We start from the raw sequence: 13958 nt of genomic DNA, 5'->3' as shown, positions 1-13958 counted from the left end.
TATCAAAGGTAAATCTTCTTTTCCACCCTTCCTTCCTCCCTCCCCCTCCGTTTTGCTTTTTCCGTCCATCCTTCATTAGTTTTTTTCATTTACCCCTCCCTCTTCCTTCCTTCTTCCCTCCCTCCCTTCCTTTCTCCCACCCTCCGTACCTTCTTTTCACCCTTCCTTCCCCCTCTCCCTCTTACTTCTTTCCATCCTTCCTTCTTTCCTTCCTTTGAGTCTCCCTTCCATTTATCCCTCCCTCCTTGCTCCATCCCTCTCTTCCCCCTTCCTCTCCCCGTGCCATTTTTCACCCTACATCCCTCTCCATATTGTTTCTGCCCATCCATCCGTCCTTTGATTCTTCCTTCCATCCATCCATCCCTCCTTGCTCCATCCCTCTCTTCCCCCTTCCTCCCTCCATGCCTTTTTCATCTTCTCCCTACCTCCCTCTTCAACATCTATCTTCCCATTCTTTCTTCCTTTACTCTACCTTTTATTTATACCCTCCCCCCCTTCCTTCCTTCCTCCCTCTTTCCCGTTTCCTTCCGTCCTTCGTGCCCTCTTCCCGTCCTTCCCTCCTTTATTTTCCTTCCTTCCCTGCTCCCTCTCCGTCTTCCACGTTTCCTTCCATCCTCTACACCTCCTCCATCCTCTATACCTTCTTTCCATCGTTCCTTTCTTCCTTACTCCCTGTCCATCTTGCCTCCATCCTTCCCTTATTTTCTCCTACCTCCTTTACTTCCTTCGAGTCATCCCCCACCCCTCCTCCCTTCCTCTATTTCGTCCTTCCTTTTTACCTCCCCTACCCCTTTTTATTCCATTCGTATTTTCATCCCTCCCCTCTCCTTTTGCTCCTCTTTCCTCCCTTTCAGTGAACAGTGTATCAACATCAGTTTTCGAGAGGACTTTGTCGCCTTTATTGAAACGATGGGGACACAAGGAGTGATCTGTCTTTGCTTTGGACTGTGGTGTATTACTGCGTTTAAACCTAACATGCCTTCATAAGGCGAGAAAAGATTGCCACAACAGATTAAGGAAACTAAAACAAATCCAGAGTAAAAAACGATGCAAACAGGCAATCAACTGTTTCCAAATGAAATTTGCACCGTCGACATAAATTTTCAGCAAAATTTGATAAAAATTGCAAAGCTGGAGATGGCCATTCATTATTTTTTTCTCCACTTCGACTCTCTATAGTACCTTGTCCCGAGAAGGATTAAGAAATCTTTTCATTTGTAAATGACCCTAAAAATCAAACTTCGTACGTATAAAGCTGTAAATCTCAAAATTTTGGAGGTCTTGACAATGAATTTGCTATTAACAAAACGAACCGTAAGTTACACATCCCTGTTTATAATCTCTGTCTAATTCCTTGGTTGGCAACAGCACTTCCAGCCCTTTCGGTCTTGTCAGCACAAGTACGTTGGCACAGCTATCCCAGCCTTCCTTTCGCGCTAAGTTGGCAGCTTATCTTGCAAACTTTTGAAGTAGGCCTCGTGAATTTTAGCGACAAATTCGGAGTCATTCTAAACAAAGAAACTAATTTAGAATCTCTCAAAACACTACTCAGGTCCTTAAAAACGCAACCAAACTACTTTCAGTCAAGAGAAACATATTTTATCATTTTCTCAACGAAATCACGCTTTCCATGTGTCGCACGCGTTTCGTATCGCTAGCAACACTAGCAGACATTTTGTCCAATCACATCGGTGTGAGTGACATGAATAAATAATACATCGAAACTTTATTTTTAGCTTCAATTTCAGTGGCTAATATCTCCGAGAAAATGACATTCAACAGAACAGAACAGCAACAATTTTTAGAATCCCAACTGGCCGTAGTCAAACCAGTTGGCTATTTACTTGTGCAGCCACGAAGTTAAACCAGGGACTACCAGGATCAAATTCAACGAGTGGTAAGAGCGGGGTCTTGAACCCGGGATCTCAAGGCAAGCGTCCTAACCACTGGGCCACAATGCCTGGATATAATTCTCAATTGACTATAAGAAAATCAGTTTGGGCCGTAACATCAGGAGCTAAACCCATGCCTGACACCAGCTAGGTCGCGGGTCAAAGGGCTGCTACTTTTATTATCTTGTGAGGGACAAGACCAAGTCTCCAACGTGGTAATCTCACTTTTGTTTCTTATGGTAAATGCTTCAAGTTATTGACTAGTTAATCCAAGTGAAAATGATGATGATAATGAAGATGACAAAGACAATAGGCACTTATGGATATATACACAACGGCGACATCGTCGAGAACGCCATGACATTTTCAGTTTTTAAAACTATTTTCTTTGTTGGCGTCTTCGTAATCAACGTCGACGTCTTTGATGATCTCCTTCTCGTTATCATCGTCGTTGATGTCGTACGGTCGTCGTCGATGTCACATCGACCACGACGACACCGACAGTCGATGTCACATCGACCACGACGGTTCTCGTCGACATCATCATCATCATCATTTAGCACTTACCTTCAATAAATAAGTCATTGCTTGGACAAGCTGCTCTTGTGTCAAAGGAAATATTTCCAATTTAGCAGGCTGTGGTTTAGATTGCGCTGGTGACGTCATGATTGTCACTTTGTCACTTTTAGATTGCGCTGGTGACGTCATAACTGTCACTTTTCCTGAAGGTTGGAAAGCTAAAGGCGACATGAGAGAGGTACCCGCTGCAGCGCCTTGATCGTGTGATGGTTTCTGGGGCGATTCCTGGGAAACACGAGAACGTACACTGTCTGGCTTTGCAGAAAGCGGTGATACATATAACTACATCTCTAAAAGTAGACTTTTTGAGTTCATCTGAAAACGCAGTCGTAGCTTAATTGAATGGTTTTTGGCTCAGGGCGTCAGTGAAAACAAAGCAAAACAATATATCCTATTCACTTACGGGTATTACCGCAATATTTTCTTTATCCAAAACAAACAAGGCAACGAATGCCTAAAAATGGAACTCAATTTCCAGAGGATTGGGACACTAGCACGTCTGCGGTGACGTCATATGCATCTGCTCTATTGACCGTCAAAGTCCAAACCGAAATTTAAACAGTCACGTGCAGTGCAAGAGGCTTGCGCAAACTGGCTTAAGGTTTATCGCGTTTCGATATCCATTTCACGACCGACCACTGTGCCAGTGTAACCGCGAGGTCACGCCGTTTGGGTCCCCTTCGACAATTCAATTGTTTTCAAGTTTTCATTTGAAATCAATTTAGCTTAGGTTTTTTTCGCAAAAGGCGCTCAAGGGAGTCTAGTCAAGGTCAGACGCTTTTACGATTAAAAAATCATTCATCCCACACCCAAAAAATACCCACCTTAGCATGTGCGACAACTGACAGTGGAGCAGCCGATTGCCAGGTTAAAACGTTGGTATTGTTCGCCTCTAATTGTTCGCTGTGAAATAACTAGAGGAAAAATTCACTCACTAATGGGGAAGGTATCGTTGACGTCACCTATTGTCATTAATGTGCCAACCAGAGCCTCATTGGCTGTCGAAACAAAGGATCCTTTGTTCCTGTGGTTGGCACATTTAAATAACAAAAGCAGTGTTTGTAAACAGATATCTTCCCTATAAGCCAATAACATTTTCTCCCTCTATCGTAAAAAGTCTTGCATGGAGAGTGAAATAATTTGGAAGATTCAGCATTGCAACGGTATATGCTAAACGGCAGGTAGCCTAAGGACCCTAAACACGAAGACGCACTATAAAAGGGGTCGCTTCAAGCTCTGCTTTTGTTCGAATTCATTCAAGCACGACTGATTAATTATCCAAGAAGGTGCTCAACAAACAGCAACACAGAGACGGAAACCCGAAAAGATATTTCTAGCGCGAGAAAGAGAGACTGGGGATTAAAGAAAAGAAAAACAGATAACATTTTGTGACATATTACGGACACATTGCCATAACGGGGCTTTTTTATTGCAAAAATTATCACAGAGCTCGGTTGCATACACGGTTGATTGTTAAGCAATGATCCGTGTAAGGTGGATAGCAATTTCCTTTGTTATGCGGCAACGGGGCTTTCCCCACATAGGAATGTTATCATTTTTACACAGAGAATGCATAAACCTACAGGAAAGCCGTTAACGCAATAAAATTCATTTACAGCCCACTTTGAAAGGGTATTTTTTTGTGTTAAAAGATTTTGACCAATTACAAGAGTTGAAAACAAAAGCCAAGAAACGTTTACAATTTTACATGTTCCCCACATACGATTTCTGTGGAATTCATTTAAACTGAGACCAGATGAAAGATGGAAGATGGTTGGAAAGTAAGGATGAATATAATACTGCTTTTATGAAGTTTTGTTAACTTTTGCTGTTTAAGCCAATCAGAAGTAGGTACAGACAATAGAAAAGTTATCACCTTTTTGCATACCAATTGAATTCCAACATGTTCGTTGCCGTTGTTGCTATCGTTCTTATCTGGACCGTTTCTTAAATCATTTCCATGTGTCCAAGGCACCACGCTTTTTCTAGTGCGCCTTCGTGTTTAAATGCATCGAGGGCAACCAGAAGTAAGCTGTTGTCTTTTCTAAGTTGTCTTGACACTACAAGTACCACATTTATATCCCTAAATACCTTTTCACTGTTAGAGATGATTAGTTTTAAAACCTGGGAGAGACTACCTCCCTGGCATGCAAAGTATTCACTTCTGGTTTCCGTCTGTGTTTCAAAAACGTCTTGATCTTGTAGTTTGTAGTTTGTTTATTAATACCAATTGCAGCCCAAAGGCTGGATTACAGGTACAGCGCAACACCCTAATTAATAATACTACATGCATAACGAAACGTTACAAAATCTTTAAACCTATTAGTATTAACAATAACCTCGTGTTGAAGCTGGTGTCTTAGATTGTATTTTGATTCATTATTAAAGGGGCTAGGTCACGCAATTTTAGGCATTTTCAGCACTGATCGAATGGTCATCGAATTAACTAAAATATCAAAATAACTGTTCAAAACTAAAGAAGAACTCTAACAAAACACAGGGAAGCCGAGAAGGGACATGGATGGACAAAACTGGGGAGGATTGAAATGGATTGAGTTTGGGTAAATTTGAAAAACGTCGGCCCACCTTTTTTCAAATTTATATCACTCTATATCAAAATGTCATTTACAAAGCTTGAAAATCATTCTCAGTTGTTATGTGGCCGTGATTTTGCAAATGAAAGACTCTTGCTCTGCCAATATGACGTTTAGAGCTCATAATTAACAAAATTAAACAAAATTACCTAAAATAGCGTGACCTAGCCCCTTTAACCAACAACCCCTCACATATGGGAAGCAGTGGGTTACCAGATTTAACGCTTTTCATGAATTTGACGCACGACTCAGCCCTACGAGCTTCCAACGGCACAAGGCCGGAAGCTCCTTATCGTCCATATGTAAGTAACACATACCTTCCTTTGTGCTCCTCCTTTTGTGCCCTCAATGGCAGAATCATCTTGCGTTCTCAGCATAGGCATTAATTCTACTGAAAACAAGTTCGAGGGATGACGATTTTCCAGATCAAACATAGTTTCACACTACTCTGGCTTAAAATGAAAGCAACTTGAAAAGTTGCGATTTAAGTCTAGAATCGTAACTTTTTAAGTTGCATTCAGTTTATGCCAAAGTAAAGTCACGGGCGTGAAAAAATGTCTGAATGTCCACCTGGCTGCTTTCTGAATGGTTATGAAATCCAAAACGCTGACAGCGTTGGGCCATTTGCTTAAGACAAAGCTTAAAAGGATTATCTTCGACCAGTCTTGGTGCCTCTGTGTTGGTGTGTGTATAAAAAAAAATCATTGCAGTTTTTTTTCCAACTCCGCCAACTGCTAAATCTCATTTTTGAGGAGCTCATATCAAATAAGCTTTCTGGTTTCTTTATGAGCTTTCTCGTCACTAAATTTCTAAAAACAAGGATGTGAAATATTGAGAATTGTGTCAAAAATAAACTGAACTGAATTATGTGAACTGTAATCTAACTGATTTTCAAGACGATCGATGAAAAGGAAGAAATGATTATTATGAAGGTGAAAATGTTGTCAATGACGATGAATATGAAGAGGATGAAAATGATGATGACTATGACAATGACAATGATGACGATGATGATGATGATGATGATGACGACGATGACGATGACAATGACGATGATGACAACGACGATAACGATGACGATGATGACGATGATGACGATGACAATGATGACGATGATGATGATGATGATGATGATGACGATGACGATGACGATGATGACAATGACGATAACGATGACGATGATGACGATGACAATGACAATGACGATGACGATGATGACGATGATGACGATGACGATGATGATGACGATGACGATGACGATGATGACAATGACGATAACGATGACGATGATGACGATGACAATGACGATGACGATGACGATGACGATGACGATGATGACGATGACAATGATGACGATGATGATGACGATGACGATGATGACAATGACGATAACGATGACAATGATGACGATGACAATGACGATGACGATGATGACGATGATGATGACAACGACGATGATGATGATGACGATGATGAGGACAACGAAAAACTTTGACAACGACAGTCACAGTAACAAATCCAGTAACAATGACGATGCGTTAACGGCTTTAACGATAATAAGGACGATTATGGGGCTGTTATGCTAGACCTTTCTGCTCAAAAGAATTTAAAATTTGTGTTGGTTACCTGAACTCACAGGAGCCTTGACATCAGACAGTGTGAGACTTTTCTTGAAATTCTCTTTTTTTCTGCTTGACTGTCCCTCCCTCCCAGGTGAAAAACCATTTTCTAGCCCAGATCCCTTAGGCAATGGCACGGCTTGTCCCGACAGGAGAGATGTCGGGAAGGAGTACGTTCGTTGCTTCTGTGGTCGAGAATCCTCAGTTTTGAAAAGTTTTTGAAGTTGCTCCTTCTGGTGTTGATTTTCCAGTAGGAATTTTTGATGCTGTTCTTTGTGTTCGGAAGGCGGCTCTTGTATTTTCGAAGGCGTGCTAGGTAATGACGAAGCTCCTAAACTGCTTGGCTTTTGCTATTTCCGGAAAAAAAAATTCCTACTCACATAAAAGCAGAATAAAATGATTTGAGAAAATTAAAATTTAAGATTATTTTGAGTAACAGATTGAAGCAGCATGTATGGGTTCGATATTTGGAAATTGTGCAGCTTGCTTTTGTGAAGGATCATATATACTTTAATAAAGGAGACATATTTTTCGCGTGGATTTAGTGGTTGATAACCGCCACCCCTGCCCATTGACAAGTAAAATCGTCAGGCATTAGACAAAGTACAATATATTAAGCCTCACTCCTAGTAGTTTATCGCTTAGGTAGGTTTGTCGACGTCTCTATTAAACATACCCTTTTTTGCATCGACTTGGGTTTCATTACGCGAGATGTACGGGAGCGAGCATTGTGATCTTGCGGATAAACACGGTGATTGTATTTTCAGAAAGGAGACAAACTCTTGGATTAAGGACGGTGCCTACTATTGTTACTGCGCATACGTTCTGCGCATCTCGAGATACTCGGGTTTCCTATCAGTGATGCGTACTTATTCAGGGATATTTTGACGCGGTTTAAAACTATCCGGAGAAAGTGGCTATCTAGTGATCGGAATGAACAGGAACCCCAACACAGTTACTACACCTGGTTATTGTATCTCTCCTGTGCTTTAGCGAATAGCTGCATAATATCAACTTTTTCTTCTTCTTTCGTTTCTTGACCTCCCTGATAAAGGAATACCAGTAATATCATACAGAAAAGGTTGATTAATAAAACTTGCCATTCACTGGTTTAGTATAGGTAATCACATGACTTTGAGGGCAATTTGGTATTGATAAGCACAAGTAAATTATCCAGACTAACAAAATTGCCAGAGCCCATTGGATTAAGACAATTTGTGGTCTGAAAAATTTACAAGTGCTTATTCGTACCAAATTACACAAAAATCACTTACTAATAATAAAAGAAGACAATTAAAATATTGACAGCACACATGTAGCTTTATTTTTCTATGAAGTTCATTCAACTGATGGTTGACACAGATAACAATAATTATTTTTCACATTTAAACTCTTACAAGAGTGCTATTCAAAAGTCATTCAACTGTAAACTTGGATATGTATGAAGAAATATTTTTAAACCATTCAAAACTGTTTTGAAGAAAATTTGGTGTAATTCGCACTGTGTTACATGAATCATTTTTAGCCAATCAGAACTGAGTAATTTTTTCATGTAAGCTAGTAACACGCTTTAATTGTAATCAACAGCATGAAAAAAGTAAAAAACCAAATCAGTCATTGGTTTTCAGGAGAGGGAAAAACCAGTGTAACCAGAGAAAAACGTCTCGTGAAAGAGCAGAGAACCAAGAAATTCAGCCCACATATGATGTAGCATCTGCGAATTGAACGCAGGCCACACTAACCCTGTACCCCACAACATTCACTTTATTAATAATTTAAGTATCAAGATTACATAGACAAGTACATATGCCTTGTGTCACCAAAATTATTAGGCCAATGATTCACACCTAAAGCGCACCCAAACTGCGAGTAATGTCCTCTGGTATCAGCCAGAATTAAAATCTATAAGTCTCACTGTCAGGCTGCGGGGAAGGATAAAAACAAAATTAAATGAAAGTAAGGGAAATTACCTGTGCAATTTCTGCAGCAGGTGGACTGCTTATCACACTGTTTGTTTCGCTACTTATCTGAGAACTGAGCCTGTGAAACAAAAAGGTTCATGCATGTCACACTTGACACAAAAGGCATAAGTTGTGACTGTCTTCAACCTATCTCATTACCACTAAAACTTCTTACTATTAGGGTTTTCAATAAGAGCTGGTGGCCGGCGAAATTCACCACCTATTGCATGTGAACTCACTGCCTACTTTTCCTTGGAAATTATCCCAAATTTTACGAATAACATGAGAAACATTCAAACAGAACACGAGTCTTGGATAGGGAAAGTTTTGTTCATGAAAAACAAAAGAGACACCTGAATTCTGAGTATTTTTGCCAGTGATTTCTGTTTCCCTGTCCATGTCAAAAGCGGTGATCAGGGATCAAGCAAACACGTTTTTGAGGCAAGTTCAGCAGTCCAGTGTATGGTGTAAGCTGCCTGATACATGCTAACTACATTTGAAGCATGACAAGACAACATCCACAAAAGGTCTTTTCGGTCGCGAGAGATGAAACACATTGCACGCAGCTGTAGAGAATGCAAAGGAACCCTTTAAGGGGGCTTTGTCACACTATTTTAAGGTCTTTTCAAAACAGAAAATATGTCTTGCCATCAAATGAATTCAAAAATTTGGAGGATTTATGCACTCCCTCTGGATAAAAAAGACAAAACTTAATGATATTAATGTTATGTTCAAATACACTAATTCTTGATCCAGAATGCAGGAAATGCATACTAAGAGACCCCCCTACAAACTTGTGCCTTTGGCCCTCAGGAAGCACTTTTTCGGTGCACATTGTCTATTCTACGCCTACTCCTCGGGTCTTGCTGCCAACTAAAATTCTTATTGAAAACCCCGTATTAGTAGTAATAACATTAACTTTGTAAAATTAAATTATTATTAGGTGATTAATGAAAATTCTCTGCACTGATTGGTTGCACCTGGCCTAGTAAGCAGTTTTTTTCAAAATGCCCGTAAGACCTTTTGTCGAGGTTGATGAAGAAATTAATTGTTTTAAAGAAAATGCATATTTTTCAAATAATGACCTACTTAATTATACTAAAACAATTATTCACCTCAAGCTTAGTGAATATCGGTGAATTAAAACCTCGACTTCGTCTCGGTTGTTGTTCACAGATAATATTCAACTCGCCTTAAGCAAATAATAATTTGTATTGTTTATTATTATTACTATTATTATTATTATTATTATTATTAGTAGTAGTAGTATTTATTATTATTATTATTATTATTATCATCATTACTACACAAAGATTTTCCTATGCATCTGAGACAAAAACCTGATGAAGCAAAGATGAACACTGACAAACTGCTGAGCACACATGAGTCGTGAATGACAACCTGAACACAGTGGCAAGAGTTGGGCCGTTTCATCACTGCCCAGCCATGCTCTTTTCAAGCATTTTGAACATTGCAGCACTTACGTATTGAACAATGTCGCCAATCTTTTACATTCCTCACTATCATAGAACCAAATGCCAAATATTCCTTCTGCAAGAATAACAGAGCCAAACAACAGTTCAAATAAGTTCTATGGAAAAAGGTTTGCCACTGACTCTTGATATTATTTCAACAGACGTTTCAGCTAATGCTTAAGCCTTCATCAATGATATGAAAGCGAAGTTCATTGTCATAGGCTATTTAAAGTAACGTAGCACAAAGCTTGCGCGCATGACCATACAATTGAAGCTCGCACAATGCTTTTGTAGGCTTCTGGAAGTAAGATATGAGCGTTCCTAGCGTTCAGGTCCAAAGTAGAGTGCCACGCTTTGAGGAAAAGTCGCTTGTGGTATTGGCATTGAAACCAATGACCTTCACATTTTCAAAGTTGGCTTGCAAAGTTTGGAGTATTGATCAAACCCTGCCAGTGCCTTTTTGTGCTCTGCAATTTGGGTCTTTATGATCTTTCTGTTTGGTCATAGTACACAAAGTTACATTGTGTGCAATTGATTTTGTACACTATGCCTGATTTCTGGGGGTCAGAATAGTCTAGCTGAAATTGGGGTGTGGAAAAAGGCTGTTGATGGTTACAGTGTAGTTTTCTTGGAAACGCCCTGTACATACAGCTGCACACTACAAAGACATTGAAGTTGTTCTCGGTGGCTTGTTTGGTTAACGCCCTCTCGCAGTTTTGAATAAAAGACATGGGATGGTTGTTATCTCGCAGAACGGCTTTGACTCGTTGCATTTCTTCCCATTTTCCTTCATTTGTTGATGGTACCTGTATGTTGTTTGCTCTTTTCAGCAAAGTTTTAACCACCGATCTTTTGTGGCACAAAGGGTGACAAGAAAAGAAATCGAGATAATGGCCGGTGTGTGCCGGTGTGTGTCGGTTTATACATCCACTTGAATTTCTGTGCCCCGTCTACTTGTAATGGTGTCTACAATAGGTAAGCCTTGCCCCTTGGTGTTTTCTATTTCCAAAGTGAACTGTATATTTGGGTTAAACGAGTTCAGATGTTTTATGAAACATTTTAAACAGTTCAAATAAAACAAATTAAAAACATGGCTTACTAACTCGTGATGTTTCTATATAACAAAAACGGATCTTGAAGCTTAAATTCCACTTTACTAGTGATGGGTTCCATCATGTTGGTCATATTTAATCTGTTCATAATGAAGAATGCACTGGTTGGAGATGTGGACCTAAAGGAAACAAAGACAATGACCAACAAGTTGCAATGTTGTTAACCTCTTACTAACCGAGTACAAGGGCCATACTGGGGAATATTGGCCCGAGGTTCTGGCATGAGAGATCAGTATGGTGCCGAGCAAGTGAACTTACTGGTAATAAGTTGTTTATTATATGGCATTGTTCATGTGAGCAATCGGGCACTAATCTCCACTTGGTGCACATTCATAATCGTTGTCTTCCATCGGCAAACTTTACATTTAAAACTAAATTCTGTTTTCTGTATAACTGTACTGTTGTGATGAAAAGATTTAATTCCGCTTTTTAAAAACTTTTTGTGTTTCGTTCAATTTGAATTTCTCAGGACAGAGACAAGTATGGAAGTGGACCATTTCCATGGTTACGTAGTAGTCCATACTGTAAACATCCCGACCTAAAACCAGCCAATCAGAGTGATCCATTTAGCCTGAAAATTGCTTGCCACATAATAAAGTTCTGTAACAAACATTATTTATTTGAATGTCAAGTGTATTATAAGTGATAGCGCATCAACCCACATGAAATCATAGGTTGGTTTTTGAGGAGAGGGGAAAACCAGAGTACCCAGAGAAAAACCTCTTGGAGTAGAGTAGAGAACAAACAAACTCAACCCAAACATGATACCAAGTCTGGGAAAAGATCCTTCTCCAAAATGGTGGCAAAAGATTTGAATGAGTTAAAATTGACTTGAATGAAAAACTGATACCAGAAATAGAAAGAGCCCCTTTACTTAAGTAACCCTGGGAAGTTTCAGTGTATTAGGTGTTATATCAGCTGAGAAAAAGTACCGGTAAGTTGAAACTTGACAAATTTACAGACGTTTGTATGATTGGGGTTATTGGCGTATATACCCCCAATCATACAAATGTCTGTAAATTTTTCATCTTTCATATTCTCAGCTGATATTACACCTGATATCCCAAAACTCTGCAGGGTTACTAAAGTAAACATGCTCTTTTTATTTCTGGTATTAGTTTTTAATTTTTAATTTTTCGGCCGCCATTTTGGAGGTCTATTGTACCTGAGTCACAAATTTAGTGTGAGGTGTGAGCTCTGAACACTGCTACGCATTCTCTACTCACCCTGTCATGAGCCATGAACAAATCATTTGTCATACATGCACTAAACTCTGTTAACAAAGCCCAGACACCTTGCTCATTGACGACTACTTACAATCATCATAGGCTTTAAAATTTATCAATTTTGTGATAAACTAGGAGAATAAGAGAAAAATATGAATAGCAGGGGCAAGACAGTAATATTTCTAATCAGGATTCACAGGTATTGCATGTCCGGACAAACCTCAAATTGTAAGGAGAAAATAAATAAATACTGTACTTCTCTTTCTGGCATATAGATGTTTGGAATACCTCTCCAAGAATAATTATCTTTTTCCTCTTACCAAGCAGAAATACTGTCACATTATGACACTTAGTATTTGCAAATTGTACACTATAAATAAATAAATAGTTTTCATTGCTGTGCTTCAGCCCGCAAGACTTTGTTAATATATTTAAGGATAATAATACCTGCTGTAGACAAACAGAGCTCCCTCGACTTCCGTCTTTTCCTAAAAAAACGATTTAAAGAAGATGATTCATGGAAAATTCAGCAAATTTAACCCAACTTTTCTTGTTTCGATGCTAGTCCATTCATTGATTCCTTGACAAATAGTTTTCGTATTATTGATCGGCCGGTCCATCGCAAATACAATGTAAGGGATTAAATTATTGATCACATGATGCATTTGAATAAGTTTAAAAGTTTCTTGTAATTAACTTTCATGGAACTTTTTTACATTTCACTACAACTATCGAGGAGTGAATTACGAAGAAAACGCAAACTGGATAAATAGCTTAAAAGCTGGAAATTCAAAACGAAAATAATGTTTCCCCAAGTACTCGCTACACCTTTAATAGTTTGATTTAAGTACAACTGAAATATACCAACCCAAGCCTGTGTTTCTGCATTGAACTTGTAAAGTGCCACTTGAGAAGCGCTATCTAGAATCTTCACGACGTAATGATCACTCTTTTTGATAGCACTGAGATTTAGTTTCAAGAACGAATTTGACATCTTCTCGGTCGCCATTTTGACTGATTTATATAACAATTGATGTAACGAGTCACGAAGTAGATCCTTTCTCGGGCGGCTTGGGAACCAGGAAGAAGAAGGGGAACAGAGGCGTACTGAACTGGAGCATAGGAAACTCTAGCTCTGCGAGGGTTGGAGGCGGAAGAGAAATTTAAAAAGACACCAAAAACTTGTGTCATAAGCTTTTTGATAGTCAGATTCTCACGATAAAGTCTACTTCCTAAACACACTATGGAACTTACAATATTTGTAACTCTTCGTTGTTTGCCAGTTCTCTGTTGGTTTCCTCTTGATCAGTGGTGCGGGGTAGAAGATGGCAACGTATTGGAGTTTGTTCTAAGTTGTCTCGAAATTATTTGAGAATGATAATCGATATTTACTTACTTGCCTACTAACTTACTTACGTATTTACTTACTTTTTTCACACCTACTTAAGGTAATTCCTTAGTATTGCATGGCGCATCCCTACTGCGCACGATTTTCGCGTC

General features: G+C 39.2%; 1 protein-coding gene across 2 annotated transcripts; it reads right to left on the bottom strand.

The window, feature by feature from the left end:
* Window positions 1-875: 875 nt before the first annotated feature.
* On the bottom strand, window positions 876-13485 carry LOC138056499 (mRNA-decapping enzyme 1B-like). 2 transcript variants are annotated; one of them, XM_068902316.1, is made up of 11 exons: window positions 13327-13485; window positions 12906-12946; window positions 11224-11351; window positions 10130-10196; window positions 8655-8724; window positions 7649-7729; window positions 6692-7034; window positions 5383-5456; window positions 3296-3385; window positions 2460-2696; window positions 876-1508 (listed from the first exon to the last, which is right to left on the bottom strand). In XM_068902316.1, exons 1-11 carry the CDS (start codon window positions 13465-13467, stop codon window positions 1437-1439), a joined length of 1344 nt encoding a protein of 447 aa, XP_068758417.1. In that variant the 5' UTR covers window positions 13468-13485; the 3' UTR covers window positions 876-1436. The 2 variants fall into 2 exon arrangements, with proteins under 2 accessions (XP_068758417.1, XP_068758418.1); XM_068902317.1 differs by having other exon boundaries at window positions 5383-5453.
* Between the last annotated feature and the right edge of the window lie 473 nt (window positions 13486-13958).

The sequence above is a fragment of the Montipora capricornis genome, chromosome 7 (assembly GCF_036669925.1).
Source record: "Montipora capricornis isolate CH-2021 chromosome 7, ASM3666992v2, whole genome shotgun sequence".
NCBI lineage: Eukaryota > Metazoa > Cnidaria > Anthozoa > Scleractinia > Acroporidae > Montipora > Montipora capricornis.
Note: the sequence above shows the minus strand (reverse complement) of the source record. Positions and strands in the feature narration are given on the sequence as shown.

Bases quoted from the DNA above. Each gene is read 5' to 3' on its own strand.
- LOC138056499 (XM_068902316.1), bottom strand. From the start codon at position 13,467: ATGGCGACCGAGAAGATGTCAAATTCGTTCTTGAAACTAAATCTCAGT. The intron at 12,947-13,326 runs GTTGGTATATTT...TCGTTTTTTTAG, and splicing joins ATGCAGAAACACAGGCTTGG to GAAAAGACGGAAGTCGAGGG. The intron at 11,352-12,905 runs GTATTATTATCC...TGTTTCCTTTAG, and splicing joins GCTCTGTTTGTCTACAGCAG to GTCCACATCTCCAACCAGTG.